Source organism: Balaenoptera borealis, assembly GCF_965194805.1.
Source record: "Balaenoptera borealis genome assembly, chromosome: 17".
Classification (NCBI taxonomy): domain Eukaryota; kingdom Metazoa; phylum Chordata; class Mammalia; order Artiodactyla; family Balaenopteridae; genus Balaenoptera; species Balaenoptera borealis.
This window is the reverse complement of record NC_138876.1, coordinates 4,334,692-4,357,502: the sequence shown is the minus strand read 5'-3', so window position 1 is coordinate 4,357,502 and position 22,811 is coordinate 4,334,692. Positions and strand designations below refer to the sequence as shown.

The 22,811-nt window shown below is 51.2% G+C and overlaps 1 protein-coding gene across 2 annotated transcripts in view; it reads right to left on the bottom strand.

Moving 5' to 3' along the window:
- The window catches only part of COL22A1 (collagen type XXII alpha 1 chain), a 263,198-nt gene that overhangs the window by 168,521 nt on the left and 71,866 nt on the right, over positions 1–22,811 (bottom strand). For both annotated transcript variants that reach the window (XM_082364599.1, XM_082364598.1), the window contains exons 7-12: positions 20,713–20,988; positions 11,566–11,646; positions 10,254–10,370; positions 7,758–7,802; positions 5,755–5,817; positions 1,470–1,508 (exon numbers count right to left, since the gene is read on the bottom strand). In XM_082364599.1, the coding sequence (XP_082220725.1) occupies positions 1,470–1,508; positions 5,755–5,817; positions 7,758–7,802; positions 10,254–10,370; positions 11,566–11,646; positions 20,713–20,988 (621 nt within the window). The remainder of the gene's footprint in view (positions 1–1,469; positions 1,509–5,754; positions 5,818–7,757; positions 7,803–10,253; positions 10,371–11,565; positions 11,647–20,712; positions 20,989–22,811) is intronic.

Sequence of the window (22,811 nt, the reverse complement as noted above, 5' to 3'; positions counted from 1 at the left end):
TGTGCTTTTAACAGAGGTTAAAAAAGAAAAGTTTATTGTGGAATAAAGGAAGACACAAAGAAAAGTAAGGGAAAAAATAAATACTCTTTGCCACCCACAGACAACCAGTGGTTAACAATGGGGGTTTGCCCCCAGAATCAGCCTCCCTCTCTGAGTCTCACACACACACCATAAACACAACCGGGGTCATACTGTATAGATATTTTGCAATGTGTTTTAATTAAAAATTAACAAAATGCTATCTTCATTTTCTGAGTCATTAATCATCCTTCTAAACGTGATTTTGTGTCCCTAAATGCCACTGTATTATTTAGCTGTACAATAACTCATGTTACCTTTTGCCCACTGCAGAGCATTACAGTTGTTTCCAGGCTGGCTTATAAATCACGCTGTAATTACGAAACGTGTGGGTATGTACTTGTGCACAGCCTTGATGTATCTCCTTAGAGTAAATCTCTAGACATGAACGGACTAAATAAAAGGTGCTACACGGAGAGAACGAGCGGGGCACATGAAAGCTCTGTTTCCATAGTAACTTGACAGAGTGGCACCTGCTTTACACCATCAGCCCTACGCAAGGGGTTGACGTGAGCCCCCCTCTGAGTAACGATATCCTTCTGGGGTCCAATGCCCTGCATTCTGAGTCTACAAGTGCCTAGACTCCGGCAAAATAACCAACATAAATGTACGTTACAAAGTATTGTGGCTGTCTCTCCTGGGAAATGGGAGATGTATTTTTAATCACTGGTGTGAGTGGAAAATGGCATTTTTAGTGACTGCTTTTTATTTCTCCTTCTAGGCTGACACCTTAAGAAAGCTTTCCTCTTTAGAAGGAATCCCCTCTTTCCCAGGATCTGTCAAGCTTGTACATCATCATCACGACTGATGAAGGTTAAAGAAGGTGCAACATTCATATCCAGGGAGAATGTGAATAGGCCTCCATTCCTCTGCCTGTCTAGTCCTGCGGCCACCCATGACTCTGTCCCTCATCATCTTGCCTTCGTACTTCTGCAGCAATCTCCCGACTATTCCCCAAGTTCCTCTGGTCTGGTCTGCCCCGCTCTCACGTCTATCGGCACCTGCTATCCGAACCTTCTCAGCATGTCTGATCACGCACAGACCGTCCAAGGCCTTCCCATCACTGCAAACAAGGCCTGAACACATTTTGATATTGAATGTCCCGCATGTTGGTCCTCAAACCACGTCTGCAGCTCTGCATCCCAATTTCCATGAGCGCCATTAAGTACCCTCTGCTCTAAGCACTGTGAACCATTCACGTCCTAAACAAGCCCTTCCCTCCCACTTCACACACTGAGGCACTCAGCCCAGGAAACCTCTTCCCCTCCCACCCAAATTCTTACCAGGCAGCACCACGGCAGCACACAACTCTCCCAAACCCAAGTCCCCCATCCCGTTCCCGGGCCACATCCACGGCCCTTGGAGGAGTGAGAAAGCAGGGAGGTCCTTACCTTTTCACCCTTTTCTCCTTGGACAAAAGGTCCTCTGCCCTGGAAAAGCAAAGCAGAAGGCAAAGGTTTTCTACGAAGTATCTCCACGGCATGACATCACACATGGCAGATGTGCCCTGGGATTCAAAATGGTGGGCTGCTTTCTCATAAGCCCTGCCAAGGAGCCTCTAAAAGACACTATCATTTACGGAGGGTAGAGTCTCGTCAGTTTTATCTCATTTAATTTTCCCAACGACTCAATATTATGGTACTATTCTTTCCTCCACATCAGCTTTATTGAGATATAATCTACAGAGCACATAATTCACCTAATTCATAATTTAAAGTGTAGGACTTCCCTGGTGGCGCAGTGGTTAACAATCCGCCTGCCAATGCAGGGGACACGGGTTCGAGCCCTGGTCCGGGAAGATCCCACATGCCGCGGAGCAACTAAGTCCACGAGCCACAACTACTGAAGCCCGTGCACCTAGGGCCTGCGCTCCACAATAAGAGAAGCTGCCGCAATGAGGAGCCTGCACACATCCGCAACTAGAGAAAGCCCGTGCGCAGCAACGAAGGCCCAACGCAGCTAAAAATAAATAAATTAATTAATTAATTAACTAAAAATAAAGAGTACAATTCAATGGCTTTTTAGTGCATTTACTAAATGTACTAAATGTGGTGGTGCAACACCACCACAATCAACTTTAAAATGTTTTCATCACCCCAAAAGAACGCCAAACCCATTGTGGTCACTCCCCTTTTCTCCCCACCCCCCTGCTCTGGGCAAACCTTAATCGGTTTTCTGTTTCTATAAATTCACCTATTCTAGACATTTTATATATATGAAATCATATATGTGGGCTTTTATGACTGGCTTCATAGCCTGTGTTTTCTTAGCAAACTGTTTTCAAGGTTCACCCACCTTGCAGCATGTATCAATACCTCATTTTATTACAGAATACTATGCCATTGCATGGCTATGACACACATTTTATTTATCCGTTCATCACGTGATGAACATTTAGGTTGCTTCTACTTTTCTGTTATTATGAATAATGCTGCTATGAACATCCATGGACAAGTTTTTGTATGAACACGTGTTTTCATTTCTTTCGGTTACACACCTAGGAGTGGAATTGCTGGGTCATATAATTCTATGTTTAACCCTTTAAGGACCACCAGACTGTTTTTCAAAGCAGCTGCATTTTACACCAGCAATGTATGAGTTACGATTTCTCCACATTCCTAGTTGTTCTACACACTATTAAAGTGGGGTGTTAAGTCTCTCATTTCAATTCTCAATGTTTGCTTCATATATCTGGGGGCTCTGTTGTTAGGTGCACATATGTTTATAATTGTTACATATTTTTAAAGGATCGACACTTTTATCATTATAAAGTGTTCCTCTTTATTTCTATTAACTTTTTTTAAAGCCTGTTTTGTCTGATATTGTTATAGTCACTCCAATTTCTAATGTTTTCTATTTGTAGAATGTGCATTGTCCGTCTTTTACTTTCAACCTATTTATATATTTGAATCTAAAGTGTGTCTCCTGTAGACACTATACAGTTGGATCTTGTTTTTATGTCCAGGCTGAAATTCTCTGCTGTTCAACTGGTTTGTTTAATACATTTACAGGCAATGCTATTTTTGATGTAGGTAGATTTACATATGCCATTTAACTTTTTGTTTTCTATGTCTCCTGACTTTTTCTGTTCCTTTATTCCTCCTTTACTGCTCTTTTTTGCATTACGTGAGTTCTTTTCAGTGCAACATTTTAACCTCTTTATGGATATTTTCACCATATAGTTTTGAATTATTTTCTTGGAGGTTGCTTGACGTTTACCATATACATCTTAACTTATCAGCATCTACTTAAGATTTACCCTTACTTCCAGTGAGAATTAGGAACATACTCCTGTGTGATCTATTCCTTCTTCCCCATTTTTGTGCTATTGTTGTTACAAATATTTCTTAAATACCCAGTGATGCACTGTCATAATTATTACTTTGAACTTGTCACTCCGCTGCATTCTGGCCTCAATTATTTCTGGTGATGAGTCAGCTGATAATCTTATTGGGTTTTCCTTGTACATCAGGAATCATTTTTCTTTTTCTGCTTTTGATATTTTTGCTTTGTCTGTTAGCATTTTTTACTATGATTTTTCTAAGGATGGACCTCCTTTTGTTTTTCTTGATTGGACTTCCTGAGGCTTCTTGAACGTGTAGATTACTGCTCTTCATCAAAGTCGGGATGTCTTCAGCCATGATCTCTCTGAATACTTTTTCTGCTCCTTTCTCTCCGCTCCTGGTACCCACGTTATGTGTGCACTGATGCACTTCACGGGCCCTCACACTTCTCTGAGGCTCTGCTCATTTTACTTCATTATTGCTTCTCTCTGATCTTCAGATTACATGATCGCTACTGATCTGTTTTCAAGAATGCTGGCTCTTTCTTCAGCCAGTTCAAACTTACCGTCATGCCTCTCGAGAGATTTTCCTTTTCATTTCAGTGACTGTACTTTAAAATTTCCATTTAGTTCTAGAATTTCCATTTGGTTCTTTTTAACAATTTCTACCTCTTTATGTTCTATACTTGATGAGATAATGTCACGATACTCCCCTCTATTTCCTTCCGAATCGCTTCCTTTAGTCCTCTGGATATAATTACAATGGCTACTTTGCAGGCTTTGTCTGTGAGATCCGACATCTGTGCCCTCTCACAGGCAGTTTCTGTGGCCTGGTTTTTTCCTGTGTATCAGTAAAATGGGTGTTTCACTAGCCCGCACCTCACAACATTGACCTGAGGGTTAAATGGGCCAGAAATCTGTAAAACATATAGCACAGATCCCGGCACACCATGAATGCTGTTAAATATCAGCCTCTCTTCCTATTTCCGTGTTATTTTGCACAGAGCAGGTGCTTCCTACCTCTGCACAGGAGGCAGGTGTGTATGGTGTGGGTGAAAGGTGTAGCTCAGCAAGTGAGCACAAGACTCAGATTAAAATAGGTTCAAATCCTGCCTCTGCCACACACAGGCAGAGCACCTGATGTGATCACGAGTGCATCACGCAAGTCTGAAAATTCCGTATCCTTCCCATCTGTGAGTGAGGAGCCTAAGTTTAAGAAGCTGTTCTAAGGAGTAAGGAGGGACCCACATGAAGCCCCTGTGAAGAAGGGCAGGCGGTGTAGCTACAATCATGAGCTCTCAGATGATGGCACGGGGGTATCTGCCAGGCTAACTCTTCTAGGGGAGCGGCTCCGTCTCGTCGTCGGGTTTCCCCCGAGCACTGAGAACCTAAAAAAGGAACTGATTATACTCACTCTCATTCACTGACCTCCTACCACGGGCCAGGCATTTTATAGACAAAGTTGTTCTTTTCTTTATTCTGCTAATGGAGCAAATGAGGTTTTCAGAGAGGTTAAGAAACCTGCTCAGTCACACAGCTAATGAAGATTGGAGCCAGGGACGATTACTGAGGTCCACCTGACTCTGAACTTGTGCTATAGGTGCTACAAGATGCAGTTTGAAGGATGGGTTTAGTGCTTCCACCAGGCCAGGTAACAATAGAGGAACAATAGCATTTACTTTGCTTCCGCACTGTTACAAACTGTTTACATGTGTTAACTCATTTAATCCTCATCATGCAACTCGACAGTTAATTTTATCCTCCCCACTTTACAGATTAGGAAACTGAGGACAGAAAGGTTAAGTATCTTGGTGGAGCCAGCCTTTGCTTCCCAGCCATGTGGCTCCTAAGCCCTGCTCTGCACCATGAATCGTTTATCTCTGTAATTCTTCCCTGACCCACCATCCACTGTACTCGCTCATCAACCGAAGGATCCACGAACACAGTTTGTGCTGGGCCAGATGCCGGGGATGCTGGACCGACAAACCACGAACCGAGGTATCAGGGAGTCAGTTGATGTGGGGACTGACAGGCACCAGGGATGTGGGAGCACCGAGAGGGTGTGTGAGCCAGACCTGGGGTCGCAAAGATACCCTGGAGAACTATGCCCGGTTGAGTCTGAAAGGTGCGAAAACGTGAGCCAGGCAGGAAGGGGAGGTGAGGGGCAAACGGGGGTGGACAGAGGGCAAAATGATTCCCGGCAGAGGAAAAACCATATGCAACGGCCAGGGTGAGATATGACCAGTTGGGGGAGTCACCACTGTCAACCTGGAGCACAGAACTTGGGGGGTGAGGGCGGGGTGGTGCAGGGCGAGGCTGGAGCGGCCGGCAGGCCTCCTGTGCCCGTGCAGAGGGGTCCCCCATGCTGGCCACGCGGAGGGGCCTCCACTCACCGTATCTCCTTTCTCTCCCTTGGGTCCAGGAGCTCCAGCCGGCCCAGGGGCTCCCATGTCCCCCTGAGGGGTGGAAACCAGAGACAAGCGTTGGGTCGGGTCCTCCGACCAACCTCTCCCACACCAGCTTCCCGTGGCCCACCTTGCCCCAGTTTTCTGGCAGCAGCCGATTTTGTCATTGCCAACTGCACCATGAGGCCAAGCCTCCCACCCCCGGAGAGGGAAGGAGCATCTGAATCATTTTCTCAAACTCCTAATTCCCGGAATGACGGACACCTGGAGAAAGCAAGTGGGTGACAGCATCGCACGCTTGACCCTGGGAACGGGAACGGCGGCCCCTATGCATCCTACTGGACCCAGCCAGGGCGGGGCCCCCAGGCATCCTGGAGCCTCCCCAGGAAGCTTCAGGGCCCCCCCTCCCAGCCCCGCTCCCCCCAACCCAGCGTCCCACCCCCGTCATGCCTCTTCCTGCTGGCTCTGAGTCCGGGGACATGGCTCTCTGGTATGTCCCTGCGTCCAGAACGGGCCTGGGCACCCAGGATCCACCAGGCCACGCCTACGGATATGACCTGAGCCACCTCTAGGTAAACGGAGCCGCTGGAATCAAGGTGTTCACCCAGCATCTTAACCACGGACGGGCTGGGACGCTGGCTAAAGGGCCAGGACTGCCAATCAGCCACGGGGCAGCCAGGCTTATCTGCAGGTGGTGGGACCTGTTTCCCTCCCTAGAATCCCCTCCCTCCCACCTCATCTTCTCTCCCAGGGTCAGGGGTCGGGCTCTGCCGTCCGCACAACCCCAGATCTGTCCGACCACAGCACAGCTCGGTCGCTCCGTGAACGGCCACTGCTTCAGACAAACGTTTTCTGCTTAGAGGTTCACAAACCCCCAAACAGCTTTGCTCTCTTCTTCCATCTGACAGCCCAGGGGCTGCTCAGCAAGGCAGAAGCCCCTGCTCTCTTTCTCGCAGCGAACACCTGGCATCCTGGACCTCCTGTGTGTGTGTGCGTGTGTCTGTCTGTCTATTCTCCCCATCCTAGCACACTGCGGACAGAGAGGAGAAGGGCAAGAGAAGGGGAAGATGAAGGAGGTACACACAGAGGAAGGAAAAAGGGAGAAGACAAAAGGGACCTTAGGAGATGTTCAATGGTGATGCACTGAATGAATGTGAACATAAGTAATACAGGTGAGAGGGAGGGGGAGAAAGAGGGAGAGAGGGCGGGACAGAGGCAGGGGGAGAGGGAGGAGGGAGGAGGGGGGAGGGAAGGGAAGGGGATGCAGTCATCGCTAGGTGTCTGCACCATCACACTCAGCCCCTTTCGAACACCAGACCAGGTCATGGCCACTGGGCAACGCTGACCTCTTCCCTCAGCCTCTGTGTGACCCCGGGCAATGCACACCTCTCTGGGTCTCAGCTTTCCGAGACCGAAACAATGATGCGAGACGACAGCCCTGTCCAGCTCCGTAAATGCCATAAACCTGGGCAGTGCTGGACAGAGAAGAGGCTGGTCCACGGCTGAGGAGGGAGGAGCCCACAAGGAGGCACCTGGCCTTGAGCAATTCGTGAGTTTGGAAAACGTGTACAAAAAGAATTTCACGCACGTCAAGCAAACAGATCGTGCGTCCTGAACAAATAGACTCTTTAAAGCGCAACCCCCAAAGTTTCTGGAATATAGAGGCCTGAAAGGATGGATGCAGAGTTAGCTGACCACGGAGGGCCGAGCCTGTTGGAGCGAACAGCACCTGAGCCCGGGCACGCGTGTTCTCCTTCTCGATCACACGCTCAGGCTGAGAAACGGACGCTCTGAACCGTGAAGGGACTCAGAGGTTACGGACTTTATGCCACTTGCTCTAGCCTTCCATCTCAACAAGCTCAGAAGCAAAACCCCGCAGGACAGTAATCTAACACACCATTGTTTGGGAGTTCTTTTCCTCCTTCTTACAAAGAGAGCAAATCAAAGGACCTCACGCTCTAAAGAGCTTCTCTGCCGGCTCCGGTACTGACCTTTGGGCCGGGGAGTCCCACTGGGCCATCAAAGCCCTTTTCACCCTAAAGGAAGAAAGACAAAAGAAACAAGTAAGGTTCTGTTTTAATTTCCCCCTTTCTCTCTTTACTAGTTGGTTATCCCCTCCAGCTGCTCATAAGCCAGTCCCTTAGTAAGCCACGTGCCGATCAATAAGTTGGACAAAGTTCACTGGAGCTGAGCACCCGTTCTCAAACTGCCAACCTACATGGGGAACTCGGACGTGGCCTCCAAATATAGCCATTGGCGGAAAGATCATCCATCAATTTACAAATGCCAGCCTCAAACTCTGGGTGGCATCACCCAATAAGCCATTCCATCCATCCTTCATACCCTGGGTCCACTTATCCATCAATTCAACCACTATTTCATATAGTGGCTGAAAATACAGACATGGAAAGATTCAGTATTTGCCATCTGGAATTCATGAGCTTATGGAAGTAAAGACAAGTAGGCAGTTTTAATCCAATGTGATAATTGTTACGGTCGATGGAAGAAGAGGGAAAGAAAGGGTCATAATGTCCCAAATAGCACGGGCTAAATGAGTAGGTACTGAATGGATGGATGTGAAGAATGGAAAGGAAGGAAGGCAGGCAGGCAGGCAGGGAGGAGGGAGATCATACGGACAAGAATAACGGGAGCAGAAAAGGATTCTTTGGGGATGTCTTGAAAGAAGAACAGGCATTAGCAGATTAAAAGGGGTGGCGGAGGGAAAAGATGTTCTAGGCAGAAGATGCTACGTATGCAAATTCCAGAAGGAAAGAAAGATCATGACCTCGCAGAGGAACAGGACCTTCCTGCCTGCCTAGAAATTGGGAGGGGAAAGGGGAGTGAGATGAGGGTAGAAGGGCAACTAGGACCCACCAGGGGCCACACAGAGTGGGGACAGGTGGGGGAGGGGATCTGTGAGCCAAGCTCAGGAGGGTCAGTGGCGACCCAGCAGGTGTTTGTGAGCTGGAGAGTGACAAGGTGGGCGGGAAGAGAGGATGGAGGCCTGCTTGACCCCAGACTTCCTCCCGAGGGGCCCCGCCAGGGCAGGGCTCCGGGGAAACCATGAACTGGGCAGAGCTAGCGTCGGCCGCCCTCCCTGGCACAGTCTGCAGGCTAGTGGGCCAAGCCCCACGCTGCTGCAGTTACCCTTTCCGTTTGGGGCTTTCAACGGAAAACAAGAATTCAAAAGGATTTGGGTTTGGACAGTTGCTTTCGTTATGACACTGATGGGTGAGAACCGGATCTACACGTTGTCTGTGGACCGCCTGAGCCTGCCAGGGGCGCGGACGAGGATCCCTGCCCAGCGCCCTGGGCGCACCCACCCTGGTTCCCTCTCTGGCTTCTCCCAACCCTAACCCAGCACCAGGCCGGAAGCCCCTAACTTCACCGACACCCCAGACAAAGGCTCAGCTCGCAGCATGACCGAGCTGGCTCCTCGTGGCCTCCCAGCCAGCTGGGCCATGGTTGGACAACCCCACTTGACTGAGAGCTCCTTGGGAGGGGGTCTCTGGGTGGAAAGAAGAAAGGAGCGTGTGAAGGAGAACAGAGGAGAGGGAAGCAGGGAGGGAGGAGAGGCTGCCAGGACAGGCGGCTTATTGACACAAAACTGTTAGGAAATTCTTAAAGTGTGTCCACCCCAGTGAACGTGAACCACGATTTCGTATCTTTGTCTGTGTCTCCCAAGGCCCTCGCAAAGCTGGGGAGCAGCTCCTGCGTGCGGGCCCTGAGCTGGGAGGGGCAGGCAGAGCGATGGATACACTGAATGCTGTAGACCGAGGGCCCTGGGGCTACCAGTCGAGCAGATCTTCACGGAGACCATCTCGATTTCGTCATCCTCATATATCTGTTTATTCTGCTCAAACAGTGGAAACTTGTTTCTCGTTAAGAGGGCTGTTCCTCCACAGAAAAACAGATGAAGGCCTCAGGCACTCGAGGAGACATTTCATCTAGGCTAAAGGGCGGTGGTGGCAGTCAGAAACATACTAGGTTTTAAAATTAGAAACAAGAGGCATTAAACTCTACTCATATATGCATTTAGATTATATAGTCCAGCTAATTACAGGGAACATTGAGAAGAAAGGGATGAGGGTGTGTCCCGCAGAGCACACCTAAACCCTCAGCCGCTGCCCATGCAGAGTCTTATTCTCGAAGCAAATCTGGCTGGTTTAGTCGCACACGAGTGAAGAGGAGACCAGGAGGAGCCAGAAGCGCCTTGGGAAGACATTATGAACTTCAGGAAGATGTGCATCACAGCTGGGTCTGAGCAGCTCCCCTCCCAACGTGCACAGAAATCAAGAAGGGAGAAGCCCAAGGAGCAAGGACAGTCCCCTGACCGGAGAGTCACCTGGAGCCTGGGGCCACCCTGCCCTGGCAGCCCACGTGCATGATGGGAAATTCCCACCTCCACTGCTGGTTCTGCCGACCACCCTGCCCCACTCAGCCCTGGGGCCCTGGGCTGGCGGCTGAGGGTGGACCGTGGATGGTACCTTTTCTCCAGCTGGGCAGGAGCAGTTGATAGTCTTCAAAAACCCGATCTGTTCACTGCCGGAGGTGGGAGGCGGCTGGGGTGGGGGTGAGGGCTCCGTCAGCACGGTCACCTGGCACTGGAAGGAAAGCACAGTGGTCAGAACCTGGCTTCTTGCCCAGCACCGCTCCCTGGAGCTTCCCTGCGCAGGCAAAGGGGAGCCAGGAACCCTGAGGACACTGGAGCCTGAGCAGGGAGGGCAAGTAGCGTCTGACCGCGGGTCCTGACACCCTGAGGCCCTGGAGTCAGACTGGCATGGGCCAACGGTCTCAGCCAATTCACTGGCCTCTCAGCAGCCTGTGGGAACCACTTAACCCCCCTGAGCCTCGGTGCCAACCTCTGCAGAATGGGGACAAGGGCATTTCCATCATAATGCAGTGAGGAGGAGTTAGTGCGACAGGAAGAAAGCATCCAGTTCAGAGTCTGGCACGCAGGAACCCAGCAGGTGTGCCCGTAATGACTTATTTCCTTACCCTCGCCAGCCCCCTCCCTCCCTTCTTTCTTCCCCTCCTCTCCCCCCCCCCCCGCTTCTTCTTTCCCTTTATTCTCTCCTGCTCTTATCCGTCTCCCTCCCTTTCCTTTCTCTCCTCTCTCTCAAAAGTCAGGCTCAGCTGGCTCCGCAGCCCCAGCCCTGGTAACGACCACCCCGGGTGCTTGTGCCCCTGCCTCGTCCTGACACAGGACACGCTGACCGAGTGCTCACTGCGTGTGGGGCCCGCGCCCGCCGAGTCCATGGACTTCAGCCTTCAACTCTGGGCGGCAGGACTATGGAAGCACCCTTGGAACTGGTATTTGGTAAACGGAGAGGGAGGGACCTGGACCGAGGCGGAGGTGGGGAGGCCCTGGGAGAGGCAGAACTGCGCCGGGGGCCCAGGAGCCTCTGCCCGCCGTTCCTGACCCCGTGTTGCCTCCTCCTGTCTTGCTGAGCAGCGCAGAGCACGGCGGCCTCCCCGCTCTGAGGGCCGGCAGCAGGGATGCCATTCCCTCCTGCCAGCCTCTGCCCCGTGCTCCCCAGAGCTGGGCCTCATCGCTCAGCTGCAGCCCCGGGGGCTGTAGACCGAGGCTGGGACAGACCTGCATGACCCGTTCCCCCAACCCACGCCCGCCAGACCAGGAAATGGAACCCTGGCGATGACCACCGGGCTCCCTCCCAGGGCGCACTGTGATGGCGGGTGTCCCCTGATCCCACCCCGGGGCCCAGGACGTCCCCTCCCTCGGGAAGCCAAGGACCCATTCCCCCCTAACCAACCCCTCCATGCAGAGTCTCTGCTCACCGGGCCCGAGGGGATGTCACAGCACGTCTCCAGTTCCGAGTGTCGGGAGTCACAGTAAATCACGATCCGCTGTAGGTCAAACTGGGAGGGAAAGCGAGGACAGAGAGTGAGTTTTGGGGGCTTTGGAACCCAGATCCTCCCAGGTTTCGGGTAGGCCCTGCTCAGGGATCAGGCCCACTTCCTCCTCAGGGTGCTGTGTGGTCTGACCCTGAGCTGAACTTCAGAGGGAGCCTAAGTCTCATCTACAGACAGGCCGTCCCTCTCCCTCTAGAAGTGCGAGCCCCAAGCGCAAGGTGAGTCAGCACAGACTGGGGGCGGCGTTTTCTCCTGCTCTGAATGTGCTACAGCTCAGGCCCCTCACACGCCTCCTCCCGTCCACAATCCGTGGCCACTGCGTTCACTAAAGCCCCTGCCATGGTGCTGCCACCAACAGTCTCCAAAGGTTCAGAGTATCCCTGTTTTCAACTCTCTCATGTCCACGTGGTGGCTTAAGTAAACTTTCTTATATTAAAAATTTGCTTCTATCAAATAAAAGCAAAAATAAACAAATGGGACCTAATTAAACTTATATGCTTTTGCACAGCAAATGAAACCACGGATTGCCACGTCCATGCCTCTGCACGTGGTCTCTCTTCTAGGAAAACCCCTGAAAACTAGCAACCACGCTGAGGCATCCCCTCAGGAGTTGTCGTAAAAATACACCCACAGATCTTTTGATGCTCCTCCAAGAGGTGGAGCTTCATTCCCCTCCCCACCCCCGAGTGTAGCAGGGACCTGGTCGCTGGCTTCTAAGGAACAGAACATGGCAGAAGTGATGGCGTGTCGCTTCGACATCAGTTATAGAAAGACTGGCTTCTTTGTGTATGCGTGCACAGTCTCTCTCTCTCTCTCACATCACGCAGCCTGGGGGTCACCAGCTGGCACGCAGGGAGCTGCCCCACGGAGAAGCCCACATAGGGAGGAACCAGGGCCGCTGTCAGCAATCCAACAGCAAGGAACTGAGGCCCTCAGTCCAACAGCCCACGGGAGGCTGCCAGCAACCACCTGCATGAGCTTGGAGGTGGTCTTTCAGCCCTGTTCCAACTTCAAGATCACAGCAATAGCCAACAGCTTGACAGCGACATTATGAGAAACCCTGAGCAAGACCCCCCCAGCTCAGCCCCTCCCAGATTCCTGAACCACAGAAACTATGAGACAATAAGTGTCTGTTGTTTTCATCCCTCTTTTTTGGGTGGGGGTGGGGGGGATATTTGTTATGCAGCAACTGATAACTGATACACATCCTCTACTGTCAAGAAGAGTTCACGGGGTCTCTTCTCCACCGCTTGGCTCCTTGTACATACAGCTAATACTGAATATACCAGCCTGCATGGTAATTATACATTTGTGTGTCCATCTTCCCCCTGGGCTCCCCATCCTGGCCCACAGCCCTCAAACACACTGAGCGCTCTTTTCCCAGCTGCTTTTCCCTCCTGCTCCTCACAAGGCTGGCTCCTCTCACCTTTCACCTCTGTAACCACCCATCAGAGCCCAGGCCCTCCCTGTCACTTGTCATCCTGTACATCCTCATAAAAGCAATGACTACAATGCCTCCTTTGTGTGCATTTCTCAGTTTACTTTTTAAACTGTGTTTCTCCGATTAGAACAGCAGTTCTGTGAGGCAGGCCTCTCCTATCTCTTGTGTTTCTCTGTACCCCCAGCCCCAGAGCACTTCCTGACATAGCAGATGTCCCGAGGCATAGAATGAATGGTTCAGTGGATACATGCATGCACCATGCATGGACAAACATTTATCGAATGGAAATTGAGCTAAATCAACGGATGCTTATTTTATTAACACCAATGTTGAATGCTCCCAGCCTTGCACGTCCCCTGTGCCCTTCTGCGGTCTGTGCTGCATTCAAAGGCCCTGAGCAAGCTGGCCAAGCAGCTCGACCTCACCCTCCTGGCTTTGGGACAGGCCCCGGCAGGTGTAAGCCCTCACCCCACAGACTCGACTCAGCAGAAACAGTAACAATTCCAGTTGTCTGTCTGTTGTATTTCCTGTAGAGACACCAGCCAACAGACAGGAGAAAATGACAAAACACAAAATCACGCTTTGGAACAAGGCCTATTTTAAAGAGAGGGTCCTGCTTTCTACATTAGCAAGCGTACATGCTCAGCAACTGGGTCAGTCTGGCAAGGCCGCAGGGACAGAGGTGGAGAAGGAAGGCAAGGTCAGGGTCAGGGAGGAGCACAGGTGGCCTGGGGCCTGCACAGGTGCACTCAGGGTGGGCGGCAGGGCCTGGGAGCCAGGAGGGGTCCCTTCCAACTGCCTGGAATCCCACCTTCCTCCCTCTCCCCTCCCTCCACCATGTCAGGGAGCCCACCTCCTGATGCCCCTCTGCCCCCACCCCCTGGGATCTCTGCTCCCGTTTACACCCTCAGCAATTCCAGGCTGAACTACTGCAGGGTCCTCTCTCCAGCCCCAGTTTCCCTCCGTGTCCACCATGTGCAGCTTGGTGACCCTTTCCTGGCTACAGTGTGGAAACCAGTCAAGGCGCAGAGAGCTTAGGATCTGAGATCAGCGGGGCCTGGGTCTGAGCCTCAGCCCTGCTCTTCTCTCAGAGCAGCTGGTCAAGGCACCCAATGCCCTGAGCCTCGGTTTCCTCTTCTGTCAGACGGAGATGCTGACGTGACTCCTAGGGCACCGTGAAGACCAGGTGAGGCCAGACACAGGCGTCCACGGCAGGTGGGGCTGCAGGGTGCCGTGGTCTCTCCCCACCGTGTTCAAGCCTGAGCTACGTGGTCACAGGTGCCCCAGCCTACGCTTCTGGAAGGTTTACGAAGGAGTGCGGGGTTCATTGATGCTCCCTCCATGTAGTTCATCAGGATTCATTTTAAATCTAGAAACCCAGCACGAAACAGGAAGGGGGCACAGCATTCCTCTGACAAACGTCAGGTTCTGGGATTCCCCGGCACTGGGTACAACGTGGACACTCAGCTAATGGCAACGGGCCAGAGGAGGAGAGAGTGGGAGCCAGCCCAGACCCCAGACTCCACACTGTGGGTTAAAAGGGCCCAGTGAAGGGCGCAATGTGACCATCGAATCTGACAGGCAGCGCGGGACAGGACCTGGAGGCCCAGACTCACAGTAAAGGCAGAACTTCCAAGCAGACGGTGAGGTCTGCATCCCCGCCTGCTAATTCTGCCACTTTGGGTGAGTGATTCAATCTCTGTGCTGAACATCCTTACAGAATGGGGACCATGCGGTGAGTGAGGTCACAGCCTGCAACGTGGAGGAACTAGTCAGCCCGTGACAACTTCTGGGAACACGGTGGGTGGCACAGAGCAAGGGGCTGGTTGGCGCCTGCGGCTCTGACACCCACCGGCGCCCCTGCTCAGACTCTGGGTGGGCTCTGCGCCTGCCCCCCGCCACTACTGGGGCGGAAGGAGGGCAAACGCGGCCCCAGCCCCCTTCTGCCCAGTCGAGCCTGAATGCTCTTGTCTCCGAAGGACTCTTCTTTACCCAAAACTGAATCGCGGCTTTGGGGCTGGTGCAGAGCAGCGAAGCAGGCAGCCCACCAGCTCCAGGGCACTGAGCGGTGGAAGGGGCACCGCTCTGGGTCTGTGCTGCTCAAAGCGAGAGAGCGGGGGCTGGTCCCGAGCGCGAGAACCAGCCACGCAATGAACCCAGAGAGGTGGAGGGCATCAGAAACTAATCCCTCTGGTTCCTGAGAGGGGTTACGGCTTCTCAGCGACCAGCTCCGTCCCCTGGGATTTGGAGCTGGGCAGGCCTGGGACACAGGAGCGGGAAACGGAGGGAAGGCTGGCAGGACCTCTGGGGAGTCACACGGGAGGGGTCCCAGCATGGCAGGTCCCAGACCAGCTTGACCCCCAGAGCCCAGGAGCACCCCTTCCCGGCCCCGGGTCCCAAGGGTTTGAGTCTCCTCTCCCCGCAGCTCGGAGACGGGCTCCCTGCCCACAAGCCTAGATGCCCATTGACTTGCCTGGCCATTTCTCTTGCACATTCCTCAGCAGAGAGTCACCCGGGAGCCAGGATCCCCAGGCCAGCCCCCAGCCCTGCCCCCTTTCCCAGCCCAGGCCCTGGCCTCTCACCTCCTTCCCTAACAGGGCTCACCCGCCTTCTCCTTCCATCCACCCTGCTCTCTGCAGTCCCAGGGAACGTCCTCCAGTACAGCCCTGAGCTCTCCCCACCCTCCTCAACCTTTGCTGCCCCTTCACCTACAGGTGGATCCCAGGCCCTGTGCACTAGAAAGGCCTGGCCCTGCCTCCTGCCCCGCCCCGCCTGCCCCCCCACCGTGCTTCAGCTCCCGCCACCTCCCATCCTGCGTGCGCACAGACAAATCCAGTTCATCCTTCCAGGCTCATGCCAGAAGTCACTTGCCTCCAGGAAGCCACCCCTGCCCACCCTCTCCTGTCTTCCCCCATCCGCCTACCCTGTTCGTCTAGGTCGGGTGCCTTTCCTCTGGGTCCCACAATATCTGATGCTTACTGTTATCAAAAAAGTAATTCAAAGAGACCGGAAAGATCTCAATGTGATCCTTTCCTTTTACATGAGACCATAAGTGGCTTAAAGTCAGAGTCTTAAAGTCTTTCTCTATTCATTAAACATAGTGTTGAGACACAAGACGGAAAGAGCAGTCAGCACCCACTGGGGCGCCCCTATCCACCCGGGACACTCAGACAGCACCTGCTTGATCACATGAACCCCACAGCACAACACGAGGCACTAGCATGAGTCCCACTGACGCTGCCCACACGGACCGGAAGGGCCAGTCCGCAGGTTTGGGGCAGCTGGTGCGCATTTACCGCTTTCCATCCCTGGCATATACATGTGACAGAACTCATCAAAATACGTACTTAAGATCTGTGCATTTCACTATATATGATTAGGCCTCAATAAAGAATAAAATAAAATATGTGTTTATTGAATGAATTAATTTAGCCTCACTGAACCAAAGCTTATTTAAAAATAGGAACAGTCTACAAATTTCACGGGTGTTATGAGAATCAAATTAGGTTCTATTTTTAGTACCTGGACCACAGTAGGTGTGCATATAATTAATATAATGAACAGTGTTATTCTATAATTAAATATGCATAACTAAAATACAATAGTAATACTACTTACTAACATTTATTAAGTCCTTATTGTGCATATGGGCTATTTGAAATGTTTTACTCTTCCTATATCTCTTAATCCTCTTAATAATAAATTTCCTCTAAGCAGTAACATTTCACAGACAGGAGACTGAAACTCCCAGGCTCCGCCCTTGCCAAGGTCACCCAGCCCGTGAGCCTGGCTGACCACAGAGCAGACACTCAGATCCCCTGCCCTGCACTCCTTCATCCCCTCCCTCCCCCCCAGCCAGTTTCTCAGAGGTCACCCCCAGATCAGGATGAGCTGATCTCTGTGCATTAACTCACCCAAAACAAGGCCAGGTCTGGTGAGTCGCCCTCCCAGGAAAACCCGCTATCCCGAACTGTGAAGCCCCTGCACTCAACTCTCCTCCGTTCTACATGCCCCCAGGTGCAGGCACTTGACTGTCTAAGCCCACGTTGTCTTCTTGGAAAAAGTTTCAGGGGAACATCGCTTCCACACAATAACTGAGACTCCAAGGCACAGAGCACGCAATCCACCGGATGCTGAGCAAACCAGAACAAAATGACCCGTGGCGGGTCCAGACCAAGGTCAGAAGAAGACTCGGCACAGAAGCTGCAGAGAGCAGGTGAGAGGGGCCGAGCTCCGCATCAGGGGGACCTGCAGGAGGAGGAGTGGGGGGGGAAAGGGCTGGGTCACGGGGCTCTGCAGAGGAGCCCAGAGCACAGCAGCCCCAGTGATGCCTGCGTGGGCACCTGCGCCCTCGGCCACCCTCTCTCGCCCACCCCTAGACCGTATGATCTCTGAAGCACAGGCCACCTCTTCACCCTCACTTTCCGAACAGCTGGTACTCTTCACAGGCTTAACATGTGCCGACACCGTGCTGAGCTCCTGCCGAGGATCATTCCGTCCCATCCTCACAGCCTCCATGTCACCGGGTACCATCACTGCTTGCAGGATGGCCATCATCCCATTAGAGTCAGGGAGATACTCAGCATCTTTAACAACCAGTAAGCACAGGCCCTGCAATCAGAAGGGCCCTGACGCTGTCTGCTTCAGGCCCTTCCTTACCCTTCACTTGCTAGAGAATGGGCCACCTGGGGCGCCCCAGGGAAGGATAAGTGCCAGCAGCCGAGATGGAGATGGGGTACCGAGTGTGTGTGGGGGGGCTTGGGCAGCTGCTATTTACCAACCAGCATGATACTATTTCAGTATTTTAGCAACCAGCATAACTACACTCATGCACACAAGCTGCAATGCAATCCTGGTTACAAAACCACCACCACAACAAAACCTGAGGGTTTGACATGTTAATAACATTTCCAAGGATACACAGACACAGAACAAGGATCTGAGCCCAGGCAGGCTGGCTCCAGAGCCCACCTTCCTAAGCACTAGGCTCTATTGCCTTTAACAGGCCTGAGAACTCCCCACGTGCCAGGCACCATTAGCTGCTCTCTATGCATTAGTTATCGCACACAGTCCTCACAAACACATTGACAGGGGTGAGTCACGGTCTCCATCCTACAGAAGAGAAAACAGAGGCACAGACAGCTGCAGTCACTGGTCCAGATGTTTTAGTTTCGTTTGGTTTAGCAGACCCAGAGACCTTTATTCAAGTGAAAGTAGTATGTTTGTTTTGTTTATTTACTTGGGAAGTACTAGTAGCAGAGTTGGGAAGTGAGTTAGCCAGCAAAGGGTTGTTATCAAGGACACTACCACTGTGGGCAAGTGCAATTTAGACCTGCCGGGGAGCTCTGAGGGAGCCAATGGAGAAAATGCAACTTAGGGTGCTGAGAGGTGTGGGAGCTGGGGTATTGATACCCCAACTGCCACCAGCCCTTGGCTGAGGGCTGCTCCTGGGGTGTGGATAGCTGCTTGGTGTGGGCAGCGCTGTGTCTGGCCTGGGTGGTGTAGGTGGGGCGATGACCACTTCTCCTACCAGGGCTAAGTGTGTGGTGAGAGACGGTGTTTACAAGGAACCCAAGTCTGATCCCTGATCCCCTGTTTAGCACTCAGCTATATAATACAGATGGGTGCCTTAGAGGGTGTGGAATCTAATCACTTTCCTGCTTAGAAAAGATCCCAGTACCACCAAGATAGTGTAATGGTGACGGTGGTGACCGTGTTCCTGATGATGACTAACTCTTACTGAAAACTTGCAATATCATAATACCATTTCTTGAATCTTGATGTAGTCAAACTTACTCATTTTTTTTTAGTTTACGGTTTGTCCTTAACAGATCAGGAAACAATATTTGCAAAACATATAATAAATATGCAATTAGTATCCAGAGTATATAAGGATTATCTAGAAATAATTAAGAAAAGAAAGACAGCATTGGGACTTCCCTGGTGGTCCAGTGGTTAAGACTTCACCATCCAATGCAGGGGGCGCGAGTTTGATCCCTGGTCGGGGAGCTAAGATCCCACATGCCTCACAGCCAAAAAACCAAAACATAAAACAGAAGCAATATTGTAACAAATTCAGTAAAGACTTAAAAAAAAATGGTCCACATTAAAAAAAAAAAATCTAAAAAAAAGAAAGAAAGAAAAACAGCATCATTGTAAAAACAGGCAGATGCTATGAACTGGCATTCACCAAAGTGGAAATCAAGTAGGCGATCAAAAAACACACAGAAGTATTTCTGAGCTCAGTGGTAATCAGGGAACTGCAGATAGAACCACGATAAAATACCATCGTATGCCCATCAGATTAGCAAAACAACAACAAAAACGTTAAAAAAAAAAGTCTATCAATGTGTTGGTGAGGATCTAAGAAAATGGGTCTTTCATACGTTGCTGGTAGACACATAAATGTTCTGTCACTTTGTTGAGAAGTTAAAATATGCTGGAAAGTCAAAAATTGTTTACCCTACAATCTAATCATTGAATGCCCCAGAGAAACTCTCCCAACTGGTATATATCTCCAGCCTCAAAGGCACGTGTTACCCTATTTTCTTCATGAGGAAAGCACATCTGGAGATGTGCCAGCACGTTCAAGACCCAAGACTTGCTGGTTATGACGGTGAAACATCAAAACAATCTAAATATTCACTAACAGGAGAACAAATAAGCAAAATGTACAATAAAATGAAGTATCATGCAGCAGCTAAAAGAAATAAAAGCTTAGACACATAATTTTGAGAGAAAAAAAGCAAGACGTGACTATACATGCTGCACATTATTTACATAAATTCCAAAATATCCAGCACACATCCAACAATCCTATATTTGATAACAGAAATACATATATGTGTAAATAATAAAAGAAATGGTTTTGGAAAGAGCTGTCCCAGATCATGATTTGGTTACTTCTCGAGAAGCAGGGGACGTTCCCAGTCGGAAGGATCAAGCTGACTTCAGCCTGAAGACAGCACGTGAGTGTACATGTGCTACGTGTGTGCACATTCATGGTGTGTGTGTCTGTGTGTGTAGATGTGGGAATGCATCTGTAGAGGAAAGAAAGATACATTACAGGAAAGTGAAAAAAAAGAAAAAAGAATTAAGGAGGAAAAAGAAAGAATAAAGAAGGAAAGAACACTGATGGATGGAATGGTGATGGAAGGACAGCTATTACCAGCCACTGAGTCTTCCCCAGTTAATATCCCTGGTTGGTGAAATGAGGATGATTTTTACTTATTTTCCATATACTTTCCTATATTTTCCAATTTTTTTACGATCAAAGAAGAAGGGAAAAGAGTCTAAGTTTACAGGGAACTGTGTAACTCCATTTCTCTGCCCATCGATTTGTCTGCGTATTCATGCAGACATATGTCACGTGCCCCCAGTGCAGAGCACAGTGCCTGGCACACAGTAGGTTCTTTATACATGGAAAATGATTAAGTGTCTAAATAATTGAGTGAATGAGTGATGGTGATATGGCACTCTTCTGAGTCAGGGTCCTCCCTCCTAAGACAGTGCGAGGTGATGGCTTGATAAATGACACAGGCAGGTGTAGGGGACATCAGGAGCACCTGGCTCCTGAGGCTTCTCCCTGGTCACCCCAGGACCTGGGCTGCGGAAGGCCTGCCAGTACTCACGTCGATGGGCACGCTGTCATAGAGGCGCTTGCCAATCACGGTCTTCCCCTGAATGTCGATGTTCTCCCTCTCCTCGATGGGCAGTGTCTGCACCAGCGCACAGTCTATGTACAGGGAGACGTTCTGGGCCTGGATGCTCAGGGCCAACTTGTGCCAGTCCCGGTTGAAAAGGTCATGGACCCGCGGACCTCGGAAGACCACCCTGACGGCATCCGTCATGGCACCCACAGCGTTGTACTCCACGGCCTTGTTCTCGCCGTCCAGCCGGATGGACACCTGGGGAGGAGAGGACCAGAGGCCCCTTGAGCTGCATGGGACCAAGGGAGGAGAAGGCAACTGGGGAGGGGAGATCGCAGAGTCAGACCCGACAAACCTGAGGCAGATCCTGGCCGTGACCCTCACCAGCTGGTCAGCCTTGGGCAAATCACTTCCCATCCCTAAGCCCTGGTGTCCTCCTCACTACAATGGTGTTACCGACATCTACCTTACGGGCTGTTCTAAACCCTGTATTAAATGGAAGATCTGAGCTCACACGTTAATCCAGGGGTCAAAATCTCAAGTACCCGAGGGGCCATGCAGGTAAGAGTACCTTTGTGAAACTACAAGGGGACTGGTGAGGAGGGTCTTGATCTGTGAGACCGACCAGAAACCCTGACTGGTTTCAGCTTCTTTTAACAGGCGGCAAAACAGAATCCGTCTGTGTCTAGATACCAGGTGCCAGCCTGAGACCCCATCCACTAACCCAAACTCTCTCTCACCTGGAAGATAAAATTGAAGCCCTGGTAGAATAAAGCAATTCGGTGGCAGGGACCTTGGCTGTCTTGTTCACTGGATTACCCTCCAGCCCTATGCAAAATGCCTTGAAAACTCTGGAAGAAAGTTTTACTTTCCTCTGCATTTTAAGAATGAATGCGGGGCTTCCCCGGTGGTGCAGTGGTTAAGAATCCGCCTGCCAATGCAGGGGACATGGGTTTGAGCCCTGGTCCGGGAAGATCCCACATGCCGTGGAGCAACTAAGCCCGTGCGCCACAACTACTGAGCCTGCACTCTAGAGCCCGCGAGCCGCAACTACTGAGGCCGCGTGCCGCAACTACTGAAGCCCGCACGCCTAGAGCCTGTGCTTCGCAACAAGAGAAGCCACCGCAATGAGAAGCCCGTGCACTGCAACGAAGAGTAGCCCCCGCTCGCCACAACTAGAGAAAACCTGCACGCAGCAGTGAAGACCCAACGCAGCCAAAAAGTAAAATAAATAAATAAATTTTAAAAAAATGAATGAATGAAGTAATGAATGAATGTATGCTCATCCATGTGCTTATTTTTTCATCCCTTGCACGATACTCACTGAACATCCTCTGTGACAGGCAAGCAACCTGCTAGGTGTCAGGAGTGCAGGAGTGGGCAAGATCAACACTCCCTCAGCGCACGGAGGTGGGGGACATAACGTGGCATAGAAAACAGGTATTCACTGAGCGAATGGATGGATGGGTATATTCTTGTCCAGTCTCCATGGGGTTAGTCTCTATCTGCCCTGATATCCACGCTCCACCTCTCTCTAGCTGGATCTGGACTCCCAGACTCTGACCTTTGACTTCCTGACCTGGGCTCCGATGCCCTTTGGCTTCCAGTTAGTCTGGCCCACGGGAGTGGAAATCCAAGAGCAGGAAGAGAGAGGGGTCTGGTATTGACTCTCCCGCCCTCCCAGCTTCCCTGCGGCTCCAGATGGCCATGTTCCTCCACATGCCAGGGCCCTTTGGGAGCTCTCCCTCCTCCATGACTCCAGAACACAACGTCTCCGATAACCACCAACCTCTCCCTGCCCAGGCCATCCAGGCCCCGGGCAGGAGCTCCCTGCTGTTGCTAATCCCAGGACACCACAATATCTTTCATTGGTTTCCTTAACCCTGACCCTTAACCTCATCAGCTCCCTTACCCCGAGACACTTTACTAAAACACTCTTCAAAAATTTGGGTTGTCTATTGCTTGCCCACACCCAAACTGGCAAGTCATTTTTAAGCTGTGTGACCTCGGGCAGGTTTTTTAACCTCTCTGTGCTATTTCCTCATTTGTAAAATGGCACTGATGATAGTGCCTACTTGACA